At 31.8% G+C, this 15,877-nt stretch overlaps 2 protein-coding genes across 2 annotated transcripts; both read left to right on the plus strand.

Annotated features, from left to right (window-relative positions):
* Positions 1–1,795: 1,795 nt before the first annotated feature.
* Positions 1,796–8,132, plus strand: LOC125052515 (la-related protein 7). Its single transcript, XM_047653407.1, has 8 exons — positions 1,796–2,435; positions 2,688–2,855; positions 3,131–3,424; positions 3,670–3,738; positions 4,925–5,249; positions 5,794–5,909; positions 7,386–7,478; positions 7,912–8,132. Exons 1-8 carry the CDS (start codon positions 2,127–2,129, stop codon positions 8,116–8,118), a joined length of 1,581 nt encoding a protein of 526 aa, XP_047509363.1. The 5' UTR covers positions 1,796–2,126; the 3' UTR covers positions 8,119–8,132.
* A 400-nt stretch (positions 8,133–8,532) lies between these two features.
* On the plus strand, positions 8,533–15,259 carry LOC125052719 (cytochrome P450 4C1-like). The gene is made up of 9 exons (XM_047653712.1): positions 8,533–8,895; positions 10,010–10,119; positions 11,311–11,401; positions 11,957–12,139; positions 12,863–13,221; positions 13,691–13,759; positions 13,892–14,060; positions 14,693–14,875; positions 15,078–15,259. Exons 1-9 carry the CDS (start codon positions 8,745–8,747, stop codon positions 15,242–15,244), a joined length of 1,482 nt encoding a protein of 493 aa, XP_047509668.1. The 5' UTR covers positions 8,533–8,744; the 3' UTR covers positions 15,245–15,259.
* The last annotated feature ends 618 nt before the right edge of the window (positions 15,260–15,877 follow it).

The raw sequence follows: 15,877 nt of genomic DNA on the forward strand, positions 1-15,877 counted from the left end.
TTTATATTTATTTTCCACATGTACAACATGATCAGTCATTTTCTTCCACTCTTCTGCTATTACATTTTCAAATAACTCTTTAATCACTTGTTCTAACTGCTCTGTAGTCAATTTAATATTTTTTTTGCTACTCTGCGTTTTACCAGTCTCCATACCAGCTCAATGGCATTTAGATCACAATGGTATGGAGGTAGTCTAATGACCATTGTGCTTTAAAATTTCATCGGCTTCATATATTGGCTCTGGTTTATACCGTTTTACTAGACATAGCAGTTCTGCTTTCGTATGGTACTCTTCAAATTGAATATTATTCAAAGTAAGTCATTCTCTTATCTCATGTTTGTCGTAGGTGCTTTATTTACTATAACGGAATGGTAACTGGCGTTGTCCATAACAATTACACTTGGCTCATTTAAATTGGGTAGGAGCTTTTCTTCTAACCATTTATTGAAGTTGGCAGCATTCATATCATGGTGATAATCAGCCATTTTTGATATAGTGCTAAATACTAATAATGAGAGGCACAGGACCTTTCTCCGACCCTGCTTGTACAATTATGTACCTTTTTCCAGACGAAATATTTTTAATAGCACCACTTGTAGAGGGACGTTGCGACGATTTTTTGGGCTTGTAGTATTTATGGACATAAGTTTCATCTAAATAATTATTGGCTTTCCTTCTGCACGTTTCAACGATATAATAATAATGTCTCCAGGCAGATATTATGTCATTACGGCCAATTAAAAAAGAACGTTCATTTTTGTTTTACTGAGTCGTGACAAAATAAGGTACTTACCGATGAAAGGTTATGTTTGGTTCTTTACGTTCACTATAGCTTTTACAGCGAATTATGCAACAATAATTCACCATGACTGACACTTTAAATACACCTCTAATAAGGTTTCATTTTAAGACTTTATAAATAAGGGTTTGACTTGGGTTTCACAGATTTATCAGTAAGCGGTGAAAACTTGTTTACCACCGAGCCCTTGGTGGTAAAATAAAACCCGATACTTAAATAGAGACAGAAAAACTGATACTCTGTTTCGCTCGCACTTAAGTATTTCACGTTGATGCCTTCTCTCTTTAGTTATTATTGTTATTTTAGAAGCTCATCTACTCTATCTACGTACTAACCTAAGAAATTTACACCACACGTAAACAATCTAGTTTTTGGTAGAATGAAGCTTCTTTTTTTTCTTGGAACTTGGTTATCATGCAGAACAATATCTCTCGAACTCCACTTTTAATAGCTTTACTCATATTTAAACACGTAAATGAATAAATAAGAACAAAATAAACCAAAACGAATGTTTGACAACAGCCATATTGAGAAATTGGCAATGACATTATGTTGCAATCCGAAAGTTTTCAAATAATTCAATTATCCTTTTTCATTAGCCAGAGACTCTACAATACTTATTGTGGTTTCAGTTCAGAAAACTGAACGTAAGAGGACTCCCTATTCACATTTCACAATTAAATTATTTTTCTTTTGGTGCCTTTGTGAACTGGGAAATTATATATTATAATTATATTAATTAAATTATAAGTTATATATTATATCGAGACTAGTATATTACTTATCTGTGATATTATATATATTTTGTCTTAAATCAAAGATTGTGTGCTTGAAACAAAATCAGTTTTCAGCTGGCATGACTACCTAACGCAAAGAAATTGTATGGGAATGACATTAGCAGCATTAGTTCACTCCTTGTCACGTGACCATTTCATAAATTTTGTTTGGCGTTAGAAATTGGCGAGTCACGCGGCACGCCTGTCGCGGGTCGCCTCACGCCTGTTGCTAACAGAATTTGTCTAAGCTATCAAGTGTATCGCGGTATTCCGAATAATTTTCTAATTTAATTTTTGTGGTTATTATTAATTTTAATTTGTAGATTATTTTAGTCAACACTGACCATGATAAATGATGTTATAAGTTAATACAACACTCAAAAGTACTGTAGGAAATCTGAGGTTTCGTTTATATTATTTCACTGCAGCAGCATACACCGGCTAGTACCATAAGAAAAGTTGCCAAAAATAATTGGACATATTGGCTTATCATTATTTAATATTTTACTGCTACTTCATAAGTACAAGGCGTATATTAAAGTATAATTATGTCGGAGTCCGAAAACAATGAAACGATGGAACAAGAAACTAAAAATGAATCAAATCCTAGAAAAAGAGTTCGCCATCGTAAAAAGAAGCTTTATGAAAATGTTTTGAAGCAAATGGAATTCTATTTTAGCGATGCAAATTTGAGTAAAGACAGATTTCTAGGAGACTTAGTTGCATCTGACCCATTTGTTCCATTAGAAGTATTTCTCAAGTTTAATAAGATTAAATCTATGACAGTGGATGTTACTGATATAGTCAAATCTATGAAAAATTCCACAGTTTTGGAATTATCAGAAGATAAACTTAAGGTTAGTTTCTATGTTGTAGTTATGGAAAAAAATGTTTTCCTTCTATATGGGTAAATTGCTATCCTTCTATATGAATTATTCATACTAAATTAGGTTTTGATTTAATTGGTTGTTGATTTTGATTTGATTACATTAAAGAATATTACAAAAGAAGTAATTATTCTCTGACACTTTACAGATATAGCGGCTAAGAAGCCACCATTGTTTTTAAATTAATTAAAAAATGATTATTGATGAGGTGATTTATTTAAGGTAAAAAGAAAAATTCCAATGGTGCCATATGATGCTGATCTAAGAACAGTGTATGTTGAATCAATACCAGTCACAGCTAGTAGAGACTGGTTGGAGCGAGTATTTTCTGACTATGGACAAGTTGCATACATTTCCTTGCCAAAATTCAAAAATTCACAAAAAATTAAAGTATGTGTATTATTATCTAACCTAAAGACTACAATTAGTTTGGGTTTGACTAACAATTATTATAGTCTTAACCATTTTGCATAAAATAACAAAGGAGCATCATAAATAAAAAATTCCTCTGCTATTTGGAAACTTGATGACTACATTGAGAATGTTTGTTAATATATTGAAAGTCAAATACATACATATATACTTGAATAAAAAAAATGTTTTACAAAAATTGTTAATGAATACATTATGAGAACTTTAATCTATATAAACCTATTTAATTTTAGGGTTTTGGTTTTATAGAATTTACCCGACCTCAAGATGCACAGAAATGTATAAATGCGTTTACTAAAATGGGTTGTAAATTACCCACCTGTATGCCTCCAGAAGAGTTGTCTTCTATAAAAATGTTTTCTGTTGATGATAAAGATAAAGAAGACAGAGAAGAAAAAGAAGAGAATGAGGAAAAAGAAGAACCACCTAAAAAGAAAGCAAAGAAACATAAAGACAAAAAGCAAAAAAATTTGGAATTAAAACTTGAAACAGAATCCAATACAGATAAAGGACAAGCCACACCAATGGTAACTTTTGAATAAAATTAATTGAATGAAAATAATTAGTTATTATTTAAGTATTGAATAAAATGCTTATATTCTATGAAATAATTATACAGACAATGTTTTTGTTATACACATCAAATTGTATATCTGTAGCAAGATTCATCAAATGATTTCATTAAAATAATGAATGTCTGATTTAATTTGGGCAGGCAGTCATATTATATTTTTCAGTTTGAATGCAAAATAAAACGTAAAAATTATTACAGGAAGAGAAAACAATTTTGAATCCTGTAACATCTGATGTTGAGACACACGAAGTCACGACCCCTACAGAGGTATAACTATAACCATCAAGATATTTTATACAATAATTTATTATTTAAGCTTTATTAATTAATCCATACTATAATCGTTTAGTTTACAAGTCTTAGTATAATTTCTAGTGTTTGTATTTGTATGACCTTATTCTTCTTCTTCAGTTTTATTTCGTAATGTATTATGTAATCATCCTATGCATCTCTTACCAGTAGATAACATCAATTTTGTTGTTTTAAATGTCCATCTTTTATCCCACATTCTACACATATGACCAGCTCATTTACATTTAAGCCTTATAGTGCATCTGTAAGTTGTGTTTTGTTACGAATATCAATTTTTTTTCTTTCATTTATTCTTCTCAACCTCAAGATGCTTTGGTTGATTGCATGCTGGGCAAGATAGCATGATTTTTCTTGCTCAAAACCCATGTTTGCCTTACGAATGTCAAATAAAGTAGAATATTTGAATCCATTATTAAGTATGCCCAGTAATTCTTCCATGTCGCATTTATTCTTCTATCTACTTCGTTTACATATTCGGTAATTGTCGACTCTGATTGAGTTGCACAGGCTATTGGATAAAATTCTTGTTTTTGTAGTGTTCATGTGTACTTTTTGACTTTCACTATCTAGTGTTTGAAGCATTTTTTCCAGTTTTGTGGCGGTTTAACAGTCGGCTGCGAAGGGGAGGTGAGTTAGAGGTTTGTTTCGTATGCAAAGGTCGTTATTTTTCCATTGTATACCTTGAAATTCATCTTCGAGGACTGGTATGAATAGTTTTTGGCGAAAGTGGGTCTTGTTTTTTCTAGCTTTATTCTACTAACACTATTACTGTATATGTTCAGTAATATATTTATATATTTGTCATTATCTTCATATTATTGAGCTCTTTCCATATGAGCTGATTCGCCTGTAGGTGTCAATCTCTAGTGGATTATTCTATTATCGTATTGTCAGATATGTGACCTGGATGCCCAACCTAGAGACCTTCGTTAGTTATGTTATATGGTCCTGAGCTTTTCCCTGACTTTTTATGTGATGCAATATTTCGCCTTTATTTATGGACACGATCGTCCTTTCAATATGTTCTTAATGGCTTTCTTGTCCAGTTCTGAAATTGTTGATTTTAATTCTAAGTTATAACAAAAGTGTATAGACGCCATCGAAGTGACATCATCACTGTTTAAAATAAAATATCTTACAGGAAAATAAGGATATAGTCAAAGACTCCAAAGAGGAATTAACAAGCCAAGACGAAGGCATTAATGAAGATGGATCGCCAAGAAAGAAAAAGACAAAAAAGAAAATATCAAAAGAAAAAGGAAAGAAAACTTCCGACAAAGTCGAAGCACCTAAAGGTGCATTATGGGGGCTTCAAGTCCTAGCCAAAACAGAATGGAAAGTGTTAAGAAATAAATATTTAAATCTACAAAGGAAATATATGAAAGAACTGAAGCAAAGCTTACAAGAGAAAAGGCATTATACTGGTATACCGGCGCCGGCAGCGCCATCTATTGAAGTCGACAATTGTAAGTAACAAACGATCTTGAATGATTATTTACTTTTAAATAACATAGGAAAAAAATTTTTATTTCCAAGACTATACTTGGAAAATATTCAAATTATGTTTCTTAATAACATTTTATAAACATTTTGCGCGGTCTTTTGTTTACGTCACCTGGCATATCGAGTGTTATTGTGTCATATTATAAGTAAGGAATATATTTAGGTATGTGAATTTAAAAAAGATCTGAATTGAAAGCAAAAACCAAGTATTCTTTTGATTGGAGGATTTATGATTGTCTGTATGTTAGCGTGAAATTGTTAATAGCGTCACATTATAATTGCGCTTCCAATTGAATATTTATTTAAATACATCGCGGCATTTTTTACAAACTTAATAAACATGGCATTTTTACGGTGACATACCTCCTATATAATTATATTTATACACCTATGTATATATGGTGTATGGAGTTTTTGGACCATGGAAAATTTGTATCATCTGACTTTAAATTAATTAAAACTCTTGTGCAAAACAGGATCCGATTGTATTATATTTTTATACTTTAGCAACCACCGGACAGCAAGTAGATCGAACAAAGACCCCTCTTGAAAAGATTCCTGGAGTTTTTGTAAAGGAAACGCTGGCGGAACCCTGTCTAGATGTCAAACTCACTAAAAGAACGGTAAATTCGATTTGTCTCTCACATTTAATGAAATTTAATTGCTAGTTGATTTAGTAGTAATATAAATCTTCAGATAAAATTTATTACTTGCGTGTTACTCCTGAAGTTATTTTGCTTTTAGTATTGTCTTTTATTGACATAACCTTTACACATTTAAAGAAAAAACTTTTTAATTATTATTATTATTTATTATAAATATACAATTATTTAACATAATTTTAAATTTAACCGACGTTTCGCGTGCTTTACAGCGTGCGTGGTCACGGTGACTGAAGACTAACTTTAATTTGGTTAAAAAGTTTTTTCCTTAAATATTTTGCTTTTGTTTTCGTCTCGATTACGCTCTACTCTTTAACCAAAAGTGATTTTGTGATTGAATAAGTCATTTGTTTTTTTTTTCAATTATAGTGCCAGTGAACTCTGTTAAATCTTAGTACATAAGACTTATTATAATTGTTTTATTAAAATCCTTTGTACATAGAAGAATCTTGATTAGGCAGCTGTTATTTATAATTAATAATTAAATATAATATTTATTGTATTATCTTTTTAGTATGGTATGTTAAATATGCGGAACGCTAATTTATTCATTATTTGCAATTCGCTTTTGCTTGTACGGTGAGAAAAAATACTTGCATAATAATGAAACGCATTAGAAGGCGACCCATAAATGGTTGCAGCATCACTAGATTATCATAATATATAGTATAAAACAAAGTATATTCGAATACGTATAACTTCGAGAACGGCTGGATCGATTTTCATAGTTTTTTATTTGTTGTATTTGTCTCAGTCTCGAATAGCAAAATAACTATTAAAACATTGGAAAATTTAAACGAAAGACAAAAAAAGCCAATTCAAAATGTTCATTTCGTAACTTTTAAACATTTAATCTTCATCCAGTCGATACAGTAAACTCTCGCCTATATTAAAGAACGTCTTTAAATAAATGTCGAATCGATAAGATATATTCCCAATATTCGGATAGTGGCGTATTTGAGATTAGAATATAGTATAATGTCAGTAATCAAAAAGGAATTACATATAATATATTCAGCTAGTCTTAATATATTACGTGTCACGTTGTTTGTCCGCTATGGACTCCTAAACTACCGAACCGATATCAATCAAATTTGCACACCGTGTGTAGTTTGATCCAACTTAAAAGATAAGGATAGCTTACATCTCAATTTATACCCGCAATAATATTTTATTGCAAAATATTTGTTTATTAGTTGATAGACACAATTCTAACAGATGGCGCTGTGTTGAAAGTACCAACGTTTCACATAAGCTACAATTTAATGGCATAATCACCAAAAAAGCATGGTGGATTGGTGTTCTGCCGTTTCTCTTGAATAGTTTACTACTCTAATATAACAAAAATCTTAGCCACAGCAACGCTTGGCCGAGTCTACTAGTATTATGTAAAACGTGGGTATTATATAAAAAGTAAAAGCTTTTAATATTTTTTAGATAAAAAGTAATATACACGCGTTGCACGTGGAGGTGAAGGAAGGTCAGACGGATGCAATAATAAGATTCGACTCTGCTAAAGCTGCTGATGAGGTGAGACGGGTTGTAAAACCTAACCTATTCTTCTATTATTAGACTTCACCGCAACTTAACTATTGTTCCGAGATGTGTACAGCTAGAAGTGTAGGCAGTATCTGCAGATATACAGACAGACAAACATATTTTGAATAAATCAAGTTCATGTTGTGTAGTTTTTATTCTTAACTACCTTTCTGTAACTTTTTGTTTTCTTTCACATGATTAACGTCGAACGTCAACGTGAATATTGATTAATATAGTTATTTGTTTACAGCATAGATATGCGAAATGTTAACTAAAAATATTACACATACATAGCATTTATGGTACATATATGACATCATCAATTATATTTTATATATCTTTGGTATTTTGCAGGGCTCTTATTTGGTTATTTACTGTTACTTCTTATATTATATCGTTATCATACTTAATTATAATTCGGCAGTACTGTGTAAATTCGGACAGTCGAGCGCACGTGCTCTGCGGTACTGAAGAAGACGAGCAATGGACGCGAGCTGAGAATGCTCGTACGAGCAAACGATCGCGTGGACGGGCAAAGTTACTTGCGCGTACGCAAGCTTTGTCAAGTGCACCCGATATGGCGCCCGCATCCCCACAACCTACGCACACACATATACGTTTTGATGAATAAATATGTTTTATTAATTAATGGTTTTATTAAATCTTTTTATCTTTATACTAACATACAAATCCTTTGTTCAAGAATACGTTAAGCGTATTGATTACAAGATTTATTACTTAGCACTTACAATGGTATACCGGTTACAACTCAAAGTTAACTATCAAATGTTTAAATATAACGCAATCCATTAACTTATCTCGATTGAAAATTTCCATAGACAATACTGTTTATTATTAAATGAAGCCTTAAGATCAGCGTTTAATATATACATAAAATGATGATATTTGTTGATAATAAATGTTTTTCAGTTTTACATAATAAACAGCTAAAACAGGTAATCGAATAATCTGTCATTGAACGTGTATTATTATTAAGACTTAAAAATGCAATTTCTTTACTTAAAACAATGTTTTTTAAAGTATTTAGTTAGTAACCTTCAGGTATGGCTTTGTTTAGCCAAGAACACCATTATAAACCAACCTACCAGCGAATTGCACCATATAAGTGTTAATTAATCAGTGTATTTAATTATTTCTTATTAATATAATATAATTATACATCTTTCAACGCGCAGTTAAATATTATTACTGATGCAGTAACATCGTATATAATTCTGGAATATAAATTATTCAAAAATGCTAGTTCCCGTAGTGTTATTTTTAATTATTTTAGCTTTGATTGACCTTTACTATAGATTTAATTATAAAGGAAGGCTGTTTGCAAAAATACCGGGTCCAACTCAATGGCCTATTATTGGAAGAAGTTGGTCTATAGTTTTACCACCTGGTAAGTTATTTTTATTACAAAAATCATGATCATCACTATGTTTTTATGTGTATGAAAGGTGTCTTATATTCTACATTTTGAGATCAATCTCTTAGATTCCATATATAGGCAAATAAAATAAATATAGCAAGAGACGACGACGGCCAGACCTTCGTCATTATATTAAAGCTGAAAGTTTCTCTGTGTAGTGTTTAGTAAAGTTTAGTAAAGATGTGTATAACGTTCATTTTTGAAGTTATTGAAGTTATACTTAGAAAAGAGTCAATAATTAATTTTTAATGATATTGCAAAATTTATAATTAAAAAAATTATAATAATAAAGTAAAAAAAAAACAATTTATTTATAGTTCTACGACAAAAAGTTACTGGACCAAAGTTGTAGAGAATTTAATTTGCAACAAAAAATGTTAACAAATTTTTTTTATCAAATAAATAGTTTAAGAGATATATCGTAAATACCATTTCAACCCCTATTTCCAAGATGGCGGCCGTGGGACAAGGGTGGCGACCCCACAAACTTGTTTTTAGCTTTACATTGACCCCCCCTACACATCAAAAAAATAAAATTGCGTCCTCTAAAAAACGCAACCCCAAATGTAACTTTTCAATGGACTATTAGTATAATAACGAAGGTCTGGCCGCCATGGGCTATATTATTTGCGCTTATTATTATTATGATTCTGATAATACAAAATCCTTATGTTACAAATTATAATATTAAAAAATCACAATATTTCCGTTAAAACTTTTAACAAGCGATGTATCTTAGGGAAATTGGAATCAATACACTAAATTGCCCAATAAATTATGGTATACCAAATACCTTGTTTATTAGCTTTGCATGTTAACTCCGCTATATAATACGTTGAAGGGAAATATAGTATGTATAAAACTTTAGGATCAAGATCCATCTTTAGATATCCGTTTTACTGTTTTATAACATATGTTATACTATATATTATATTGTCCAAGAAAGGCATTACACGTGTATGTTATTGCCATATTTGCAGTTTTAAAAGAAGACAAGCTGATTGACTTGATGTTGGATGCATGTAAATAGATCTAAAATACTGCGTTTTAAGTCGTTCTTATCAATGAATTCAATATTTTTTAGATCAACTATTTTCGTTCTCGAGATCTTTGTATAACAAATACGGACCTGTGGTTGGTTTAAATGCGCTTGATTATAGATATATAAACATTTATCATCCAGAAGACATAGAGGTAACTTTCAATATTTTATTTACTAATTTACAAATGATGGTAAAAATTAAACAAAACTTTGTTTTTGTGCATTATAAAACCAGCACTCCTAGACTAATATAGTCGGCCCTTATTAACATCAAATGCCTCTTGTCCATTTGTTGTAGAAAAAATATGCTTTAGCTTTAAAAATATATTTACTATGTAGATATATATCATTATTATTGTATCTATGTCCACGTGTATACATTTTTATATCACAGTTTCTATATTCCCAAATAGTGTATTATGTTTTACTTGAGTAACATGAATTGATTGGCTAAAGTTGATGAAATATTTTATATTATAACAAAAAGTGAATGATTTGTTATTATTTCTGTATTCCTCATCCAACGAACGTCGCCAGGACGGTCAGGAGAAGGAACCTGTATCTTTTCTGTTTCTTTATAAATGTACCTATTAACTTTAATTTAAGACTAAACATATTTGCAATTACCTTATGGTTACGAATATTCACCGTCCGCGACGCCAGGGACCGGACAAAAGTTGACTTTTTTCTGTCAATAATCGTCGCAGTACACAAACAAAGTTGTGCATAAGAATAGATGACAATCGTGCAAGTAGAAAAAGTGCTATATGTGGTAATGAACGAGAGCCTTAGGCAAGTGCATTAGATCTCTATCTATACAGAGATTCTGCTAATTGTATAAAGTGGGGCTGCGCGGCAAAATTGCCTCAAGAATATGGAAATTAGCATTATTTAAAATAAAAATAAAATATGTTTATTATGGAACATAAGATACAGGTATCACTTATTCCACGTCATTAAATTTGAATTTGTAGGCATCCCTACTCATCGGCAAAGAAGGCCGAGAGAAAAAGCTGGCGTAAAAAACTCTCGGTACTCTTTTAAAATAGCAAATCATAAAACAACACTTATTTTTAAAAAAATATCGCAAATTAATTAGAAGTAGCCTGTCTAGCACTAGTCCCAGGCCCTTTTATCAACTAGATAATCGTTAACTTTATAGTAAGCCTTTTTACACAGCTTTTCTTTAATACATTTCTTAAATTTATTAAAAGGCAGAGATAAAAAAGCGTCTGGGATTTTATTTAAGAAGAGTATCCCTTTTCCCAAAAAAGACTTAAGTACTAACTTTATTCAGCAAGTATTGTGATCAAGTACATTAGAAAATTAATTTGATATTTCAGATTATATTATCTAACACTAAATACAACGAGAAGGATGAACCTTACACGTATTTAAAGCCCTGGCTTCGTGAAGGATTATTAATTAGCAACGGTAAGCAAATAGCAATACTGTTATTTAAATATACCACAGTTATATATAATGCATTCGGTTAAGAAAAAAGAGAGATTCCATTTCGAAAGTCGCAAGGTTATGAAGACCGATTATATTATATAATCTGTAGACGTAGGCAATTGTGAATTGTGTGTGAAAAATTGAATTACCAGTAAAATCACATTGGTCAAATGGAACGATAGTTTCGAGTGTCTACGATTGGAAGCCGCCTGGATGGCACGTACAATCAGTGCGATGAAGTCATACCTTGAAACGAGATAACATTCCAAAAAAAGAGCCACTTTCACCTCCAAAAAAAGAGGGGCTTTCATGTTGGCCTGTGGTTGACTGCTAGAAAGACGTCCCTGAAGGTTGGAGAAAACTTCCGAATTCCACGAATAAAATATATATATAATTGTATGCCTATATTCTTATGTGAAGTAAGCGGCCCCAACAAATATGTAACTTTTTCGTTTTGTTTCTTTAATTTCTTGATTATTTGGTCATATTCCTGGACAGTGTGTTTGTTAGATATAGTCCAATAAAACATTTCAGGTTTGAAATGGCGCAAACGAAGAAAGATGTTAACCCAAGCGTTCCATTTTAACATATTAAGGAAATATGCTGTTACGTTCGTGGAACAAACCGATGCGTTCCTTAATAAGGTTCAAGCTGAGGCTGGAAAAGATATGAATTTAATTTCCCTCATCACTATGTCTACTCTCGAAATAATGTGTGGTAAGTCTATGACAAGACTTAAGATCTTTTTTAAAGACCTTTATCGGTCCAAGAATTCGAACCTATTTATGTTATTAGGTTATTATGCCTTCCAAACTGATACAATGTGTTTCTATAAATAATTATTAACATGAAGTTTTTTTTAAGAATTTAAGTCTCATAGGCTACAAATGCAGGTGAAAGTCAATTAATAAATATAGAATCTATAGAATACAAATCATATTATAGAACGATTGTTATCTTTTTTAGTTTACCTACCTGTTTATAACTTGTTATGTGTTTTCCTGCTCGTGGACTCATTACTTTCTTATTTTGGTTCGATGCCAGCTCCTAAAATCTTGTAATTTTCTATTTAGATAATTAAAGTTTTCATTTGGTACTTTGTTATACAAAAAGACAGTTACGTCAGTAGTTACAGTCACGTTATGACAGTCGTTTAGATCACTAATTCTATCTTAGATTAGGGTGAATATCACAAACAAGACAAAGAGTTAATTACTCCCATACCTATGACAAAAACCTATTAATATAAGAAAGTTATACCTGAGAATAGCGTAAGTCTCGAGTAGCTTAGGGTGAGATTCAGAAACGTGACTTAGCAGTAACTAAGGCTTCCTGTGTCGAAATCCAATACATTTTTAAAGCTACGAACGTAAGCGCCCGTTTTTGAATTCGTTTGTAGAAGTTGAGGTCCATAATAATACTGCTATTCAAATATTTTAGAAACAACAATGGGGACATCATTGAGCGTAGATATAGAAACAATGACAAGCAAATACTTCAAAGCTATACATGAAATTGGCGACATATTCTTCGACAGAACGTGCAAGGTGTGGCTCAGAATTGATTGGGTTTTCAATTTAACAAAAACTGGGAAATTGTTGAACAAAATAGTCAAAGATTTACATAAATTCACCATGAAAATTATACATGAGAGGAAAGCAAACTTTAAAAATAATTTAGATGATAGTAATACCAAAAAGGGGCGCTTGGCAATGTTGGATCTTCTGCTTCAGAATGAAAAAGACGGCAATATTGATGTTGATGGAATTCGGGAAGAGGTTGATACGTTTCTATTCGAGGTAGGTTGTTACGACTTAGTTTTAGGTATTCCTAAATACATATATTATTCATTATAGTTTAAAAAAAGCCTCGAGAAGTTATATATTATATATATATAACTTCTCAACCTTAGCAACTGGGGCCTTCGGACGATCAGTCAGTGGTTAGACTTCATACTTCCTCCACATGTTTATAAATTAAATTGACAATATGCTTGGCTAGAGATTTTGTTCAAAATGTTATAATTTTTTTTATTCCGAAACAATTGGAGAAGAACATAGTGAGGCAACCGGCATCCCAAAAAGTCCATAGCGTGTCAGGCAATGAAGGCTGATCACCAACTTGCCTACTAAGAAAAATAAATGATCGATAAACGAATTAATTTGATTCATTTTTTTATAAAGTACCTACCTATACTAACTGATTTGACTTTAAGCTTGCAGTGAGTTTATATTTTAACTGAACATATTATTTTCTTGTTATTTTCAGGGACACGACACCACTGCATCGGCTCTTTGTTTTTTGATACTAGAAATCGCTAATGACACTACAGTACAGGTAGGTGTCTATGATCCTAGTGGGCTCATCATCTGTTTCTGATTCTCCCAAGCTTTAATATTAAACCAGATAACCATTAAACGAATAAGGAAGGTATATAAAAAAATATAAAAATTAAATTATTATTTACAGAATAAAATATACGACGAATTAACGCATATATTTGGAGACTCGAATCGCGCACCTACGATGGACGATTTAGCAGAAATGAAATATTTAGAATGTTGTATCAAAGAATCGCTTCGACTTTATCCAAGCGTGCCTATGATAAGTCGATATATAAGGAAAGAAATGCAGTTTAGTAAGTATATAAACATGACTCTATTCTAAGACGTGTAAAAATTATCTGTAAAAAAAAATCCTCTAAGATATAAAGGAAATGCAAAAAGTTCATGGTTATGCATATTATCCAAATAATCTAATACGTTAACTTTTAAATAATTTATTTTATGTATAGTATAACAATGCTGAATGCTCAATATTTTATTATTTTTATAAATAATATACATACGTAATTTCATCGTAACATGATTGGTACCAGTTAAGTAATAGTAAAATATCTTAAAGCTGCTGGTGGTCGAAACATTCAATAAGCCTCACTATACATGGACCCGAAATACAAAAATTTGCTGCATAGTATCTTCGTGTCATTTAATACGTCCTTTGCGTTTAATTCTGGTGCTAAAATAACACTTATCAAAAAGTAACATTTAGTTTTGAGACATTACGACTAAAATTAAGCATGCTGTCATGCTTCCATAGAAACCATGTGAGATTGTGTCTATTATTACTTCTGAGATGCTGAACTAGAATAAAATTAACAGTCAATCTTAGGCAGATTCAGTCAAGCCAAGCCCCCATTAAATATTCCGGGTCACAAAAGTATACTAAGGATTTTAAAAATGTTCATCTTTCACGAGTGTTGAATTCCAGGTAACGGCTGCAGAATACCCGCGGAAACTGTCTGCATTATATGTGTATATGACGTACACAGATTACCCAATTTGTACCCTGAACCAGAAAAATTTATACCTGAACGCTTTCTTCCGGAGAACAGTGATCACCGCCATCCTTTCGCCTATATTCCGTTTAGTGCTGGACCTAGGAATTGTATTGGTTAGTTTTCCTTTATAAAATAGTTGTACTATATTAAAAGCTATGTATTGTTAATGAAGTGAAATAGAAGTAGCCTGGTGGTTAATCATGCGATTCTCAACCCTGCGTGCGTTTAAACCCAGTGGAATGGATTATTCTGTCTATGTAGGTACGCTATTACCAAGTTCGAGACATAAGCGTTGTATCATTAATATTTTTTCAGGTCAAAAATTCGCCATGTTGGAAATAAAAACATTGATATCGGGGCTAATTAGGCGGTTTCACGTGGATCCTGTTACTAAAACAACTGATATTCGTTATAAATGCGACTTGGTGCTGCGGACGACTCACCCTCTCTACGTAAAATTCAGGAATAGAGAACAAAAATAAACCTTTTAAAATTTATTGGAGTGTGTTTTATTATGAACCACTGCTGAGAATGCGTGCCTATCGCGGCTTTATCATTATTATACTCGTAGATTTATTCCCTTTTTGGGCTACAGTGCAATTTTTTATGGATGGATAGAACGACAAAATTATGAGTATTGGCCTTTTTTAATTTCCGTGGCACATCACCGAGCCTTAGCGGTGCTATAGCTTTAGAAATGTATGTACCAGTAAAATGTGCGACATCAAAATCCGTATTCAAAGCAGCAATTTGCCCACTTATATGTAAATCCGGTTAAAACGATGTTGTTCCATAATAATTGAGTCTACGGCGTCTAAAGTGTACGAGCAAGTATTGTCTTACGCCCGAAGCTAATAACCTATCTCAATCCATAATAAACATCTGAGATAGTAGGTAATCTTAATCCATATGTTGTAACAAGTGTGCCAATAACCAATCGACGGATTGTAATAGCCATCTGTCGATACAAGTTATCCATGGGAGGTCGTATCGGTGTCTGTGGATAGACCTTTGTATGAAAATGACAGTTGACGAAAGCTCGATTTCAACAGTTAATTATTTTAACAGATTTTAACTTACACCAGTTTTTTAAATAATAAAAAAAACTGTTTGTT

This window comes from Pieris napi, chromosome 9 (assembly GCF_905475465.1).
Source record: "Pieris napi chromosome 9, ilPieNapi1.2, whole genome shotgun sequence".
NCBI classification, from domain to species: domain Eukaryota; kingdom Metazoa; phylum Arthropoda; class Insecta; order Lepidoptera; family Pieridae; genus Pieris; species Pieris napi.

Coding starts and splice junctions, on each gene's coding strand:
- LOC125052515 (XM_047653407.1), top strand. CDS start 2,127: ATGTCGGAGTCCGAAAACAATGAAACGATGGAACAAGAAACTAAAAAT. Junction 2,436..2,687: donor TATCAGAAGATAAACTTAAG/GTTAGTTTCTAT, acceptor GATTTATTTAAG/GTAAAAAGAAAAATTCCAAT. Junction 3,425..3,669: donor AAGGACAAGCCACACCAATG/GTAACTTTTGAA, acceptor AAATTATTACAG/GAAGAGAAAACAATTTTGAA.
- LOC125052719 (XM_047653712.1), top strand. CDS start 8,745: ATGCTAGTTCCCGTAGTGTTATTTTTAATTATTTTAGCTTTGATTGAC. Junction 11,402..11,956: donor AGGATTATTAATTAGCAACG/GTAAGCAAATAG, acceptor AAAACATTTCAG/GTTTGAAATGGCGCAAACGA. Junction 13,760..13,891: donor CTAATGACACTACAGTACAG/GTAGGTGTCTAT, acceptor TATTATTTACAG/AATAAAATATACGACGAATT.